This window comes from Adiantum capillus-veneris, chromosome 9, assembly GCF_014529385.1.
Source record: "Adiantum capillus-veneris isolate H3 chromosome 9, ASM1452938v2, whole genome shotgun sequence".
Lineage (NCBI taxonomy): Eukaryota > Viridiplantae > Streptophyta > Polypodiopsida > Polypodiales > Pteridaceae > Adiantum > Adiantum capillus-veneris.
The window spans coordinates 26787809-26803178 of record NC_140939.1 but is presented as its reverse complement, the minus strand read 5'-3'; the positions used below and the strand labels follow the sequence as shown (position 1 = coordinate 26803178).

Here is a 15370-nt window from a genome sequence, read left to right as displayed (position 1 = left end):
GAAGTATGTGAAGTACGTGAAGAATCATCCGCTTAAGGAGGTTCAACCTCGATGGTGAGATAATTTCATTCACCTCTCAAGTTGGCCATGAGACTAAGACAAAGCCGGGTGTAGAAAAGCAGAAAATGTACTTGCAAGAAGAGTTTGACAAATCTCTTCTGCAGAAGATCAGTCAGATGATGAAATCCAAAAAGCACTCTCAGAAGAAAAGCAAGTCAAAGGACTATCCTGGTTATCTAGGTCAGAAATCGACTTTGAGGTGGCTAGTGGATCCAAGAAGCGTGTTCACTTCGAGGATGACCCCAATTCTTCTTCGTGTTCAGAGAGTTCACACAGTTCCTCTTCCTCTAGTTCCATTGATGATGAGAAATGTTGGAAGAAGCGGAGTAAGACCAAGAAGTCTAGAAAGCGCAAAAAGCAATCTAGCAGTTCAGAGGAGGAGACCTCAACCTCTTTTGATAGTTCAAACAATGACATCCACGCTTTTGGTACCATTTATGGTAAGAAGCATAATCACCTACTGAAAGGCACTTAGTACGACAACTTTGAGAAGAAGAAAAAGATGGCTAAAGAGTTCAAGGATGGAGGTCAAGCAGTAAATTTTGACACTTAAAGGATTTCCATCGACCTGCTGACATATAGCAGTTTGACAACGCTTTCATTCGAGGTAACTTTTTTGAAGCCTCAAAGTATGAAAGGTGGCATATTTTTGGAAGGGCAATGCTTAGACATGGTGGCCGACCATGCTCTTGCATAAGAAAGCATTGAATATATGGGTGAAGTTCAAGAAACTTTACTTTGGTAAGGTTGATCGAGAAGTATGAAGCGGAAGTCATCATCGCTTGAAATCATTTGAGGATTATGAAAGATGATACCTTGGCTACGTATAGTCAACGATTTTGGAAGGCCTTTTTTCCAGTGGCTTCTTTTTGAAAGATCCCTTTTTTGGAGCAGATAGAGTGGTTTTGTTGTGGATTGCCTAAAGATATTCGACGATACTACTCGAAGAAAAATTCCAAGAGCATTTAAAAGATCATGGGACACGCAAAGGGCGGATTCTGCATGCATTCAAGCTCCTTGACTCATTCAATGGGCCAGCCAGTGTCCAAGTCAACGGGGAAGAAGTCTTCCAAGGAGAAGAAGGAGGGCAAGAAGCCGAAGAAGAAATCCACAGAGCCCAAATTTACAAAAGAGGAGTGTGTTGAGTACTTCAAAGAGGACTAAGTGTTATGGTTGTGGGGAATAAGGGCACATCTTTGCGAAGTGTCCAAAGAAGAACCAAAGAAAACTGTTGATGGTAAATCAAAGAGTTCCAAAGATTCCACATGATGTGTTTGTGGAGAAGAAGCCAGAGCAACAACCATGAGATTCTAAGGCAAAAGAAAAAGAACAAAAGGGTAAGCTGATCCACCGATAATTTGGTCAAGGGCAAGATCTATCCGGTTCTTGATCCAAAGTGAATGGAGGAGGAGGACTTGATAGATTCTCCTCAATACTAGAGCTGTACCTTGAGGCTTTTTGTTTTAGCAGTGTCTATTCCTGTAGTGCACCTCCAATCAGCATATTGAATGTGGTGCAGTGCGTGTTGCATGAGAGGGGAGCCACTCCACTCCTTTGTCATAGTTTTCCTCAAATGGAATAAGTCACTAATTTCTTCATGAGATTTTTAGGGGCATTGATAGGTTGACAGTAATTTGCAGAATAAGTTTATGAAAATACGTACATTGACTTGGAAATTTCCTAGATTTAACATGTTACATGTACTTTTTGATGTGTGTATTGTTTATGCGTTGAAAGATGAAATATCTGCAACATTTTGTCTGATGATTGATATGATGAATTTAGTAATCTAGACATTTGGTAGAGATCAGTGAGATCTGGATGTGATGGCCAAATGAGTCATGAATGCGATGCTAGTGCATCAAGAGTTCCAAAAGGATGAGTTGGCTAGACAATGTTCTAAGTGCATCAAAGATTTGGAGTCTGGACTAGATGAGATGACTAGATTGATTGTTTGCATCTGAGTGTTGAGTAATTGATTTGTAGAATACATGCTTCGTGTTTTACTGTCTTGTGGGGATGGTTATTGGCATGTCTGCATGAAATGTAAGAAAGGATGTGAATGTGATAGTGAGGAGATTTAGTAGATCAAGACATCCGTGATCAGATTAGCACGGTCTGGACTTTGGATGTGATTGCTAAATGAGGTTACGATGATCATGATTTGTATCTGAGATCTCAACGGAAATATGATGTGATTGTTCAGTGATTGGTGTCTTTGTGCAAGTGCTAGATATGTGGAGTGTGGTGCATGGGTAGATAGTCAATGTCTACCAAGCTAGTTTTTGTCCTTCCTTTGTTTTGTAGGCATAATCAAGGGCGATTAGTACCTTTAGTACCCTTCAGTATCTCAGTAGTACCCAACATCAGTAGCATTAGTACCCATTAGCATGAACATCTCAGCATTTAGTCATTGTATCAGCATTGTGCAAGAATAAAGAAAGTACTTGCTCTGGCAATAGAGCAAGGGGGCCCTTGAGGGTTTGGGACCCGACATTCGGTGTCGTCTCTTTTCTCTCTCTCTCTCTCTTGTGTCTCTCTCTTTCATTCTATTCAGTTAGTCCTTTCAAGTGAAGTAAAGTGTCCCTTGTGTTTGTGCAGAGTACTAGATCCGAGCTAAACCCTTCAACACTCGCGGTGCACTTGACATTGGTATCAGAGCTCGGTGCGTGCTTCGACTTCGCGAACTCAAGGGAAGAACCCCAAGTACCCAAGAAATCTCAAGAACCACCAAGAACCCAAGGAAAACCAAGAATCCAAAGAACCTCGCTTCGTGTTCCAATCCAAGACTTATTAGCTCCCATCTTCATTGCTATGTCTCTGAAGGAAGATTTACATCAGATACAGGAAAACCTAGGTGTTGAGTACATAATTTACTTGCGTCGTATGCGGACATGGAAGGAGTTGGAGACAGGATCCCTAACATTCTTCTTCATTCGCATTCGCATGTAGCGTGCATCCACTTCCGTCGACAAGCAACCCTTGGAAATGTTACCTTTCAGTTTCACCCGCAATGTTTTCACGATAGGACTATTCGAGTGGTCGTACTTGCTCGCAATGTAGAGTCAGCACCAAGGCTGGTATTCTGCGACAATACTAAGGCTACCTAGTGTTGGGGTGGCGGGTGATGCCGGAGGGGGTTCATGGCGTGATGATGAGCAGCAGAAAACGAGAGAGAGAGAGAGAGAGCGACTCAGCTTGAAAAGAAAAAGAACACACTATTTTGCTTGTAAAAAATACCTTACATATATAGCCTTTATCCTTGCCATGCGAACTTTACTTTAACTGAGCCTCCCTGCATGCTATAGGCAGTGCTCCCACGGATTTGACACTTCTTGGGCTTGGAAACCCAACAACCCCCCCCCCCTCAAGCCCAAACTAATGACAATGGACTCGAGACAGACAGACCATGGCAGAGTCCAATCACCTGAAACCATGAGTAGAAGCCCTCCCCTTGACTATAGCATAGGTGTGTGTGTGTGTGTACTTCCCTCAAACAACCATCAGTGTGAGACATACCAGAATCCGACCAAACCACAAAGGGTGGTCGTACCATTTTATTTTATGGCAGTGTCTATAACCCGTACAATTTCAACATGATGACAACTGACAAGCATGACAATAACTGACACAAGGCTTTGGATAATGATGTTGACAATGGACAAAACCATAGATCTATGACACTAAACTGGTTTTGCAAAAATTGTACTATAGTCACGAAGCAGATACTCATGTGAGATATGTAGCATTTGTTGATGTATCGAGTGCTTGAAGCAGAACCGTTGCAAAGGTTGGATGGTTCTTCACTTGCTTTCTTTATTGATAAGCTTTGATTGTGGAGTCACAATTTTGTTCTTCTCTTATTGACCTTGATTTCAATATCCTGCATCGCAACAATGCCAATATGCAAACCCATTTGTATTCTTTAAGCTCTACAAAGCAGTCAAACCGTTCTCTCAAAAACCAAATCTTTTTAAAAAGAAGCTGCAGTCTTGAGATGTCGTCAAGACCTTGGTCGAGTCACACATTGACTTGGATAGGGAGTTCAAGACCAAATCGGGTGGCCCTTTGCTTTCAGTGTGAAAATCAACAAAAAAAACACAACAAAGAAAGCGAGTTTTCTGTAGCAGCCGAAACAGGGCGATGGCGTGGATGGTAGAATTGCTCACAGCAGGCTGGGAAGGCAGAATTGGCAGGAGCGCAAGAGACGAAAACTGATCAGCAAGCCAGGGCGACCATCTGGATGATGTTTATGCTCGGTGTGTTGTAGGTCGACAATGTCTTCTTTCTCTCTGCAAGTGGCTGATCCCGCGCCGGTTTCCGAGCACAAGGCCAAGAGCACCTTGCTTAGGCGGCCCACCTGGGCTCTGATACCAAGTGTTGGGGTTGCAGCTATGGCGGGTGATGTCGGAGGGGGTTCATGGCGAGAGGATGAGCAGCAGAAAACGAGAGAGAAAGAAAGAAAGAAAGAAAGATATATTAACGTCTCGAAAGAGCCAAAATGGCCCATGAGACAAGAAACCATACATTTGGTCATACATCTCTCGTCGACTGAAACAGAAAAAAAAAAAGATCTACTCAACATCATAGTGATGTTTGAGTCTACAAAGCTAAAACTAAGCTAAAATTGAGAATATGTACAAATACATGACTGATCCCATCCAAATCTGACCATCAACTCTCTTATCTCCCTGTCCTCTATCCGAGAGAGAGAGAGAGAGAGAGAGAGAGAGAGAGAGAGAGAGAGAGAGAGAGAGAGAGAGAGAGAGAGAGAGAGAGAGAGAGAGAGAGAGAGAGAGAGAGAGAGAGAGAGAGAGAGAGAGAGAGAAATGAAATGATATATTAACGTCTACAAAAGGCCAAAATAACCTATGAGACCAACTGATTACAATGATGAGTCTAGTACCAAGTTTGGGTACAAACAAAGAAAACTACAAACAAAGAACTGATAGGAGTGCTACCGACTCCTATGGGTGGTTGGTAGGCTGAGCAATGGTATCATGCCATAAAGGTACAAAGTGGGGATAAGTGTCACCATGATACAATATAGCAGTAGCATGAAGCCTATCCTGATCGACACTCTGGGTGTCGTGCTAGAATCATGTGGATCCTCTGCCGCAATCTCCGCCGGTGCTGCGTGGCTCCCCTCCTTAGTCGCGGTCGTCTCGATCTCCTTAACTCTATAGCTCGATCAATGAGAGTACCGTTGGGTGTGTGTATGGGTGGGAACCGAGCTCTGTGGTGGAGGTGTCCCCTCTGCCTCTGTGGTACTCAGACTGAAGAAATCTGAGATGCGTCTCTGGGACTGTCTGTGTCTTTGCCCATTCAATAGAGCGTCTCTATGTCTCTGTATCTCAAGTAGAAATAATCCGAGACATCTTTGATCCTGATATCTCATGACTCTGTCTAACGAGTCAAAACCATCTCTGAATAGACAATGAAAGCGTCCCCGAATCTCATAGTAGACTGTGCAGCGACATATGTAGTGAAACTCTGTCTCTGGCTCTGCATGGCATAACTGACATATCCTACTGTCTGCTGGTATGCCTCTGAATCTACCTGTCTCAATCCCAAGCTGGTGTGAAGATGTGCGAATCTGGCCTATAGCACATCGTAACCTATGAGATAGATGTGGGTCCATGTAACTGGGCCGTGTGACAAATCCGTCTGTCGTGAGTTGAAGAAGATGTTCTCTATAGAAAACCCTCTTCGTACCCAACTCCCGTGATGGTTCTATCCATGTCCTCTTGCTATCAAGCTGGATAAGATCCTGCCGAATGAGTCTAGTAGTCTCCATCCGTGTAAGAGCCAAGGATGGTGCATCAAGAGAATACTGGAAAGGGGGCAACCTATCCATGCTGAAACCATGCCTGTGAAACCATGAGCTCATCTGTGCATACCAACATGATGTATCTCCCTGTAATGCCAGCTGTCTGGATGACTCAAGAGCAAGCATGGCATACCTGTCCTTGGTGGTGTCCCATAAGCTGTGTACAAATGATACTGATCTAGTGAGTGCCTCAACCTCCATAGGTGGGGCAGCCAGCTCCGCTCGTATGATGTCACATGGGACTGAGGCCTTGGCTCTAATCAGCCTAGAAATCATAGATATCAGGGGTCTCTCCATATTACTCCATCCAGCACTGTCAATAGACGGTCCCCAAACCTGAACCCCGTAGTGCATAACTGAAGCGACCAAAGTATCGAAAAGCCAGAGCTTTGTTTGAGGTTCCTGGAACTGAACCTGCGAACAAATCCTCTCTAAACCACCTAGGGCTGCATAGGCACGAGTCGATCTAGTGTCTGCTGCCACTTTCAGTGTGAACCTCGGTCCACTAAAGACCACCCCAAGATATGTGTATGCATCAGTGTACTCCATACTGTCTTGTCCATATGTGAAAGTAGGTGCTGATCTCCTAACCCACTGTGGCGTGGTATTAAATACCATGACCTTGGTTTTACCAAGGTTGACAGACAATCCACTATCCTCTGCAAAACTATGCAATGCGTCCAAATGTCTCTGCATACCCTTTGGCGAGTCTGATATCAACACGATATCGTCAGCATACAATAAAAGAGGGATCCATGTCCCTACAAGCTGAGCACCTCTATCTCCTCCTCTGTCAATATAATTAGAGACCCCATCAACATACATACCAAATAAAGTAGAGGATAGTGGGCATCCCTGTTTCACTTCGATAGTGGAGTGAACTATGCCAGATATCCCCTCTGATGTGCGTACATGACCCATCACTGAACTGTACAATGCCATGATCCCCCACATCAGCTCTGTGGGTACCCCCAATTCCATAAGCCGGTACATCAATCTGGCCCTTGGCACTGTGTCAAAGGCTTTGCGGAAATCCACAAAGTTGCAGTATATCTGTCTACCATGTGCTCGACCCTCCTCAATGATAGCTCTGAGTGTAAAGACATGATCTAGTGTGGAGAAACCCCTTCTGAAACCAGCCTGCCCAGGTGCTCGTATGCCCATAATCTCTGCCCAACTGCTCAGCCTATGCTCGAGGATGGATGGATATAACCGTGCCAATGTGTGTCCTACCATGATAGTACGGTAATTCCCCAGCACTGTGGGGTCACCTGTCTTGAAGATAGGTACAATAGTAGATAATCTCCAAGACTCAGGGAAGCCCTCACACATGACACGGTTGAAAAGCCGTGCAAGCATCTCTGCCAACAAATCCCCAGCATGTATAATGTGCTCTGCTACCAAACCCTCATGATCCTGTGCCCGTCTGGTCTTCATCCTGTCAATGGCCTCCTTTACCATCTCAGTGGTAAAGAAGGTGCTCGTAGCCGGACATGGCTGTGGTGGGTCTGGTAGTGGTGGTTGTCCAGGTACAATGTATAAAGATGCTGCATACTGTCCCCATATCTCTGTAGAAGTAATCACTGGTGGGGGAGACTTCTCATGGAATAGACGCCAAGCCTCTCCTGAATCTCTACTAAGGAAGAGCTGATATAAATCTTGCTCCATTTGGACCAAGAAAGCTCGCTTCTTTCGTCGCACTAGTCGTCATGTAGCAATGCGAGACTGTCTATAGGTGATCACTCCCAATGTAAGGTCCCGCTATATCTGAGCTCTCCTCTGTCGACACTCCTCATCATACCAGTTGTTCTGAGGCATGTGCCTAGAACGACGTCCCTGCCGAGGCTGAGTGTGTGGATATGCCTCTGTCGCTGCCCCATGTAATGTCACTGTCAACATAGATGTGATCTCCTCCACTGTGTATACTGGCTCTGATGTGCATAAAAGCCTACGTATCTCTTCTACATAGACTGAGTCAGTCTCTGGTGTAAAAGTATAGCGTGGATGTCCACCACCCCGTGAGGCCTGAGATGTATTGTACTCAAAGGAGACTGATAATGTTAAAAGTGCATGATCTACTGCTATCCCAACAAGCCTCGGCCCCATTGTGAAATCCTGAATGTGAGAGATAAAGCTCGGATGTGTCAGAACATAGTCTACAGTGCTGGACCCATGTCTGTGTGGAAAACAAGTAAAACCTGTAGACAATGGGAAAGTCGTTAAGCCATTCAGTATGGCTAAACCGTGAGTAGTCGTCATCTCTCTCAGGTATCTCCCATACTCTGTATGCTCTCTGTCGTGTGAGCATCTCTCAAGTCCCAACTCCTCTGGCTCTAGCTCTCTAAGCGTCTCCTCTGATGTGTCATAGAAGACTGTCTGTGAGCTGCCTGTACGGGCATTGAAATCCCCCAGGAGTATGATGTCTCCATCTTTGGAGAACTCCCAGATATCATCATCAAGTACAGAGTAAGGAGACTGTCCTCTGGGTGAAGCATATACTGAAGTGCTGGGAGGAAAATAGCATATGGCGATGTACAAGAAACGTCTAGTCTCTGCCCTCAGCCTCACCCACACGTTGGCCTGATCATCTCTCCGAACTATGTGCAGTAGTGGTTGGAGCTCCTGTCTGAAAAGAACTGCTACACCTCCTGATCCTCTAGTCCCATGCGCAGTTCTGGTGCATGTCCTACAAGCTGTCTCCCATCTGTATCCTGATATATGCGGCATCAACTGTCCTGGAGCCTGATGTGTCTCTGAGTAGAAGACAATGTCTCTGTCTCTGAAGCTGTCCTCAAAGGCCCCCACATCAAGTCTATACGAACCATTACAGTTCCAAACTGCCATCCTGAGAGTGGTCCCATAGGTCTCGCACCGTCATGTAGAGCGGTGCTCTGTAATCACTACTCGTCCATTTCTGTAACAAGCTAACTTCCCCTTCTCCCTTGCTGCTATATTCTTTGGCATTACCTCTCTCATATGTGCAAGCTGTGAGAGCGTAAGATCTTCTCCTAAAAAGATACCTGTTTTCTTGAGGGTTGGCCTCTTCTTTAAAAAGTCTTTCTTTTCTTCCATGGAGGGAAAGCGCAAAATGAGAGCCCGTCCTTTTGAACTCTCCCCATTACCTTCACTCTTCTTGCCCACTCTCCAAGCTTGTGTGTGCTAGGGCTTCTCCACCCCCATCATGGACATGAGGCTCTTCACCTCTTGGTCCACCTTATCTGAATCTTTTAGGCCGGTCACTCTCATGTGTAGAGCGCGTACCCTTCTTCGTTGTTCCTCTTCTAGTGTTTTGTTGATGATGTCGGGGGTAGTCGGAATTTCCTTGCCCTTTCCCTTCTTGACAACTTCAATCCATTTTTCAGCCTCATCCATTTTCTTTTGCGTTTTGGAGAGAACCTCCACCCATGAGGTCTGCATTTCTCCTTCCTCCTTCATTTTTTTGACTTGTGCTCGTATACTATTCAGCTCGTCAATCATTGATGGCTGAATTTCTCCATCTTCAAGGCGTCCTCCCTCTTTGGTTTCGTCGAGTTCCTCCCGAAGGGTTGAGATGTTACTTTTTAAAGCTTGAATTTCATCCCGGAACTCCTTGCGTTCTAGTTCCCTCGCCTGTTCCTCCCTCTTTTTCCATTCGAGAATTAAATTCTTCTCTTTCTTCCACTCATCCATGTGGGCTTTGCATTCTTTCAACTCCTTTTCAATGGCTGTCATCCTCTTGCTTGTGACCGTGTAGTGCGCCGCCATTTGTCTTGCCTTATTTGTTTCACTTTCTAGAGAGAGGAGAGAGCAACTTATACGCACCGCATTATGCATACATATGTTTCCACATTCAGCCTACATGGCGTATATTCGCTTTCTGTATGTGTCAATTTGCAATTTCCGTGAGCTCTGCAGTTTCCAAATTCCTTGCAAATAAATCCCTGCAGGTCTGAAAGTACAGGATTTTGAGAATGCGAAAATTCGGAAATCCAGAGAGAGAGAGAGAGAGAGAGAGAGAGAGAGAGAGAGAGAGAGAGAGAGAGAGAGAGAGAGAGAGAGAGAGAGAGAGAGAGAGAGAGAGAGAGAGAGAGAGAGAGAGAGAGAGAGAGAGAGAGAGAGACTCAATACCTTACATATATAGCCTTTATCCTTGCCATGCAAACTTAACTTTAACTCAGCTTGCCTGCATGCTACAGGCAGTGCTCCCACGGATTTGACACTTCTTGGGCTTGGTGTTTACATCGTAGCTGATCTACATTTGTGGCATCCACCCGTTTGGAGGAATCTTCATCGGTTATGCATCCACAAGCATCAGAAGCATTCAGCCTCAGAAGTACAGAGAGAGTCCAAAGATAGAAGTTCGGCAGTTGTGCCACCTTTAATAGGGGAGGATGTAACGTGTGCAATTCACTTGCACCATGTGGACATGCTTCTGCTACAATTTAGCATAAGTCATTAGCTTAGAACCTGGCGTGGCACTTTCTAAGCCTCTAGCAGGACGTGCATGTGCAGGCCGGTCATAGTTGCATACCCTCTCTTGCACAATACCACATTTCAGCATGTAGGCAATTTACTGCGTGTGAACCGCCTCTAGCATGTCATTAAGTTATTAAAGTGATCTTTGGCATTCCAAATCCTGGGGTTCAGCCAGCCACTGCTCGACCCAGCCTTTTCCACCTATAAAGGCAGCCCTATGCAGTGCTAGAAGAGCAGGAAGCAGGAGGAAGAGAAGTATCGCATGTGCTCTCAGCTTCATTGCCATTTTTGAGCTAAATCGTCAATAGTTCCTCAGACTTTCCTCAGCGCTTTAAGCCCAGAGAGGTCAGCGTTTTCAGCCCAAGACAGTCAGCGTTTTCATCCTTTTACCGTCATCAGAATTCAGCCCTTAGCCTTGTCATGGTTGCAGAGTTGAGCCATCGACATCGCTAGGAGTTTCCAGCATTCAGCCATAGCTTCGTCGTCATCGTCGTCGACAGACTACCCCAACACCTAGTACCCCTTGTGTTTTGGCTTGGCTCTGGCCTAGCTCAGCATAAGGACTCACAAAACCCATCAGTACCTCGTCGTCGGTGTCATCGTCGTCGACATAGAACATATCAGTTTCTTGTCGTCGTCATCATGGGCGTCGACACAAAACCCATCAGTACCTTGTCATCGTCTTCGACACAGAACCCATCAGTATCTTAACACCCCTCTGTACCCCTTGTATTTTGGCTTGGCTCTTGCCTAGCACAACATAGGGATCATCAGTATCCCAGTACCCATAGTGCCCCCGTACCTTCAGTACCCCCAATACCCTTCAGTATCTTAGTAGTACCCGACAACAGTAGCATCAGTACCCATTAGCATCAGTATCTCAGCATTAGGTCATTGTATCAGCATTGTGTAAGAATAAAGAAAGTACTTGCTCTGGCAACAAAGGAAGGGGGCCCTTGATGGTTTGGGACTTGACATTCGGTGTCGTCTCTTTTCTCTCTCTCGTGTCTCTCTCTTTCATTCAGTTCAGTTTAGTTCTTTCAAGTGAAGTTAAGTGTCCCTTGTGTTTGTGCGGAGTACTAGATCCGAGCTAAACCCTTAAACACTTCCATTGCACATGAGAGGATTTGTTTAAAACCTTGCCGGCAAAGGCTCCTCTGTAGTTCAATATCTCCTTTTGGAAGCGCTTTGTCTTCAAAGGTTATATGGCTTAGCTCATTGCTAGCTTTATTGCTGTATTCCCCTCTTTTGATCTTCATGCTTGGGGTGTATTTATTGCCAATTTTGCAAAGGGTGGCACGACAATATGGTATTCATAATGCATACGTGCGCCACCTATATTTGATGCTATTTGAGGCCTTGTTGTATGCGCTTGTTGTGGATACCAATAATGAAACTTTTGTTTTTGACTGCAGAGTGCATAACCAAACACACAATTGATTCGCGTATGACTTTGTATCAAAAAGCTAGAATGGTAGCTATTAGGAGACATGATTGTGCATCCTTCTGTGTTGGTTTCTACGTGTCATGCATTCTTTGCGTCTTTGTTGGGTCCCTTTAAGAATGTAAATGTTGACGGAGGGACAGCTAGAGGTTCAATATGATTTGGGGAAAGCTGTTGATCACCTTAGCTGGCCTTTCATTGCTGACTTGATGCTTTCTATGATTTTTGGGTCTCGTATGAAAGGTGGTGTCACCGACAGCATATCATTGACTTGTTTGTGAGCCAGGGTTGTCCTCCAAGCCCCATACTTTCTCCATTCATTTGGCAATGAATAATTATATTGCGGGAATTTCCTTACATTTGAGTAGGCCAAGCACGGGTTAATGATTCGTTTATGTTCCTCAAGGTAGACAAAGCAGTGCAAGCATGGTCTCTCTATGCATTTGTGTCTGGTGTGTGCATAAACATGTGTAAACGTGCCCTTATTAGTTACACAGAGGAGCGTTTGTAGGCCTTGGGGTGGCAAGGACATGCGGTGCACAAACATACTATGTTTAGGCACCTTGGCTATCGGTGGGTGTGGATGTTAGTGTCAATTAGTTCCTGTCTTGGATGTCTGGCAAGATCATGAAAAAAGTTTTTTTATTGGAAATTGCAGTCTTGGTCTTTTCATGTGTGGCTAATAGTAGCTCAAACAATCGTGCTTCCTATACTCGTCTTTCATGCCTTCGTTGCCTTGGAATTCTAAAGCAGTTTTGAGAACTACTAAACCCATCTGCTTCATGCTTTGGAAGAAAAACAACTTTAAGTCACACTGGTCAAGGATGGTTTGGGTCTTATGGAAACACTTATCCACCCCTAAACAAGTGGGTGGAGTAGCAAATTGTAGTCTTGGTCTTTTCATGTGTGGCTAATAGTAGCTCAAACAATCGTGCTTCCTATAGTCGTCTTTCATGCCTTCGTTGCCTTGGAATTCTAAAGCAGTTTTGAGAACTACTAAAACCCATCTGCTTCATGCTTTGGAAGAAAAACAACTTTAAGTCACACTGGTCAAGGATGGTTTGGGTCTTATGGAAACACTTATCCACCCCTAAACAAATGGGTGGAGTAGCAAATTGTGGATGTATGGAATTTGCCCTTTTTCAAGATGTGTGTGTTGATTCCATGTAGCAATGGTTTCTACTGCTCGAGTATTTCATATGCTAATATAGATCTCCCTCATGGCAAGACTCTGATAGAGACACCCTGGTGGCAAATTGTAAATTTCAATCAGCCATTCAAATGTAACGAGTTGTCTTTGCTCACATGCCCGGTGCTTTCATGGCAAGAGGTGTTGAAATTTGCTAACTGGAAGCCACCCTCTTGTAGAGAGGCCGCAAATTGTCTACTATCTGAGGTGCTTGCCACCTCTAGAATTATTATTTGGCTTGGCAAAGAGCACGTGGTCGACACTTCAACCGTATGGCAAGGCTTGGTATTGTTTACCGCTCTGATACCATGTTCACACAAAGCAGCCGGCTTCTGTCTTTTCGTAGAGTATGGCATCGATATCATATTTTTCATGCATATGGAGGTATTTGCGAGCGAGTTTGTGGTTGACTCTCTTCTTTCGAGGGATATTGAGGTATTTGGGAGCGACTTCGTGGTTTACTCTCTTCCTTTTTGTGCTCCCTACCTTGCTTGTTGATTAGCTCGGCAAGATTGGGAGTTCAAAGACAAAAAGCCCATTACTGACAGTTCTGCTGGTTATGTCTACCACTCTCTTATTCGACAAAAGCATTTGTTGGTTGACAAGGTGAACAAGGCTTGATGGGTCAAAGAATCTGCTGCTTGGTAGAGAGATGTATTGTGTTGAGCCGAGCATACTGAACTTATAAGGAAGAGGTGCTTCTTTGATGGGCTTGCATTGGGAGGGAGTTTGCACCGTCGTCGTCTTTCCAATGGCATGTGTTTTTTGCACCACTTTCTAAGAAGAGAATAGACATGGCTTCATTACTTGCCCTCTTGCCAAGAAAATATGGGCCTCTGTTTCGTTCGTCTAGTTCCATGTTTTGTTGAACCTTCTCCTCGTGACCAAGTGCTCTCATGCATATCATCTTCAGCATTTTCAGCTGCTTTTCGATATGCTTCGTTACTGGGTTTTTGGCAGAATGGGACCACGAGGGATGCCTTCATTTTTCATGGTACAAGTGGTCCAATTCATTTTTTGTAGAGTATGGCATCGATATCATATTTTTCATGGTCAGTCATAATCTTGCACTTTTAAGTAACACGTGCTCAACCATGTGAGGTTATAACAAATGTCTAGGAGATTTGGATTGTTTTGTCTTTCTCATTTCTCCGTTTGTCCCCCCCCCCCCCCCCCCTTCTTTTTTTGGACCTAAAGGACCGCAATAGAGTCGTTGAGGAAGGAGTAACTAATTGCAAAACCATTTTTCGAGCTCGTAGTTACTAAGCTCTCACTTTGTTGTTTTGCAGCTAGCCTTGCTAATTTCCCCTCTGTAAGAAAGGTGCCTGAAGATCTTTTAGCATGTTCTACATCAAGCCAGATAGTGAATCAGCTGAGTCAAGCAAATGTAAGCTCCAGTGCTTCGTATTCAAATGTGCAGATGACACAGCAAGGGCAGATGTTGAAGGATTTGCATTCTGCGATCATACAGAACTCTGATGTGTCGGGAGCTCATTCAAGTAGCCAGCAGGCAGATCCCCAGAGTGATGGAATGAAAGCTCAATTGCAGGCGCAAGTTATCCATCATTTGCAACCACAATCTGCTAATAATCAGCTGTTGGCAGCCCAACCGAGCAGTCGGTCTATGTCAGCATTGCAGGGGTCTTCTTTTGGGCACGGGCAATCACATATGTCCTCTCAGGTTATGAGCAATTTTGGGCAGCTCGCACAACAGATTTATGAGTCGGCCGGAAACCGACAACTGTTGCAACAACAGCCCCTTAATCAACCCATCACACATACACAATTGCTCAACCATACAGGTCAGCAGAGCCTTCCTGGCACTCCTCAGAGTGAGATGAGTGACATGAGAACTAATACCTAACTCATGTCAATAGACTCTTGATTTGTCTGTACAAATAGTTCCCCTTTTACACACAAACTTTGGCAAAGCTCCAAAGAAGTTGATAGTCTGTGATGAAGTGGGCATTGCTTTTACACATGTATTCAAATACCATTTGTATGCTGAAAAACTTCATATGTGACATGATGTCATGGAAGGCTTGCACCAAAGCAGATGAAAGAAGCTACAAGCAGGTTTACTGTATTGTGTGACATAACTGACTTATGTGGCTTTCTGCGAATTTAAACATTTAACATTCCAATAGTAGTTGTTTTTTGGGTGGGGGAGGGGGTCAATAAAACATATTGGCTTGATTTTCATCTCTCCCCTCTTTTTGGCGAGAACAGGGGTTGTATTCTGTATACGAAAGAGACCTTTGGAGATGCTCAGGGGCGTATCACCCAGGTCCTATGTAATATGCCAAGGTGGTCTGTATGATGAGTGTATAATGAAATACCAGGAAGGTGCATTGTGCCATGTGATGTGTCCCATGTGTAAAGAAAGGTGCAT

At 44.6% G+C, this 15370-nt stretch overlaps 1 protein-coding gene across 3 annotated transcripts in view; it reads left to right on the top strand.

The window, feature by feature from the left end:
* The window catches only part of LOC147450262 (uncharacterized), a 59488-nt gene extending 44364 nt beyond the window's left edge, over window positions 1–15124 (top strand). For all 3 annotated transcript variants that reach the window (XM_086519540.1, XM_086519539.1, XM_086519538.1), the window contains one exon: window positions 14268–15124. In XM_086519540.1, the coding sequence (XP_086375666.1) occupies window positions 14268–14842 (575 nt within the window). In that variant the 3' untranslated portion in view covers window positions 14843–15124. The remainder of the gene's footprint in view (window positions 1–14267) is intronic.
* The last annotated feature ends 246 nt before the right edge of the window (window positions 15125–15370 follow it).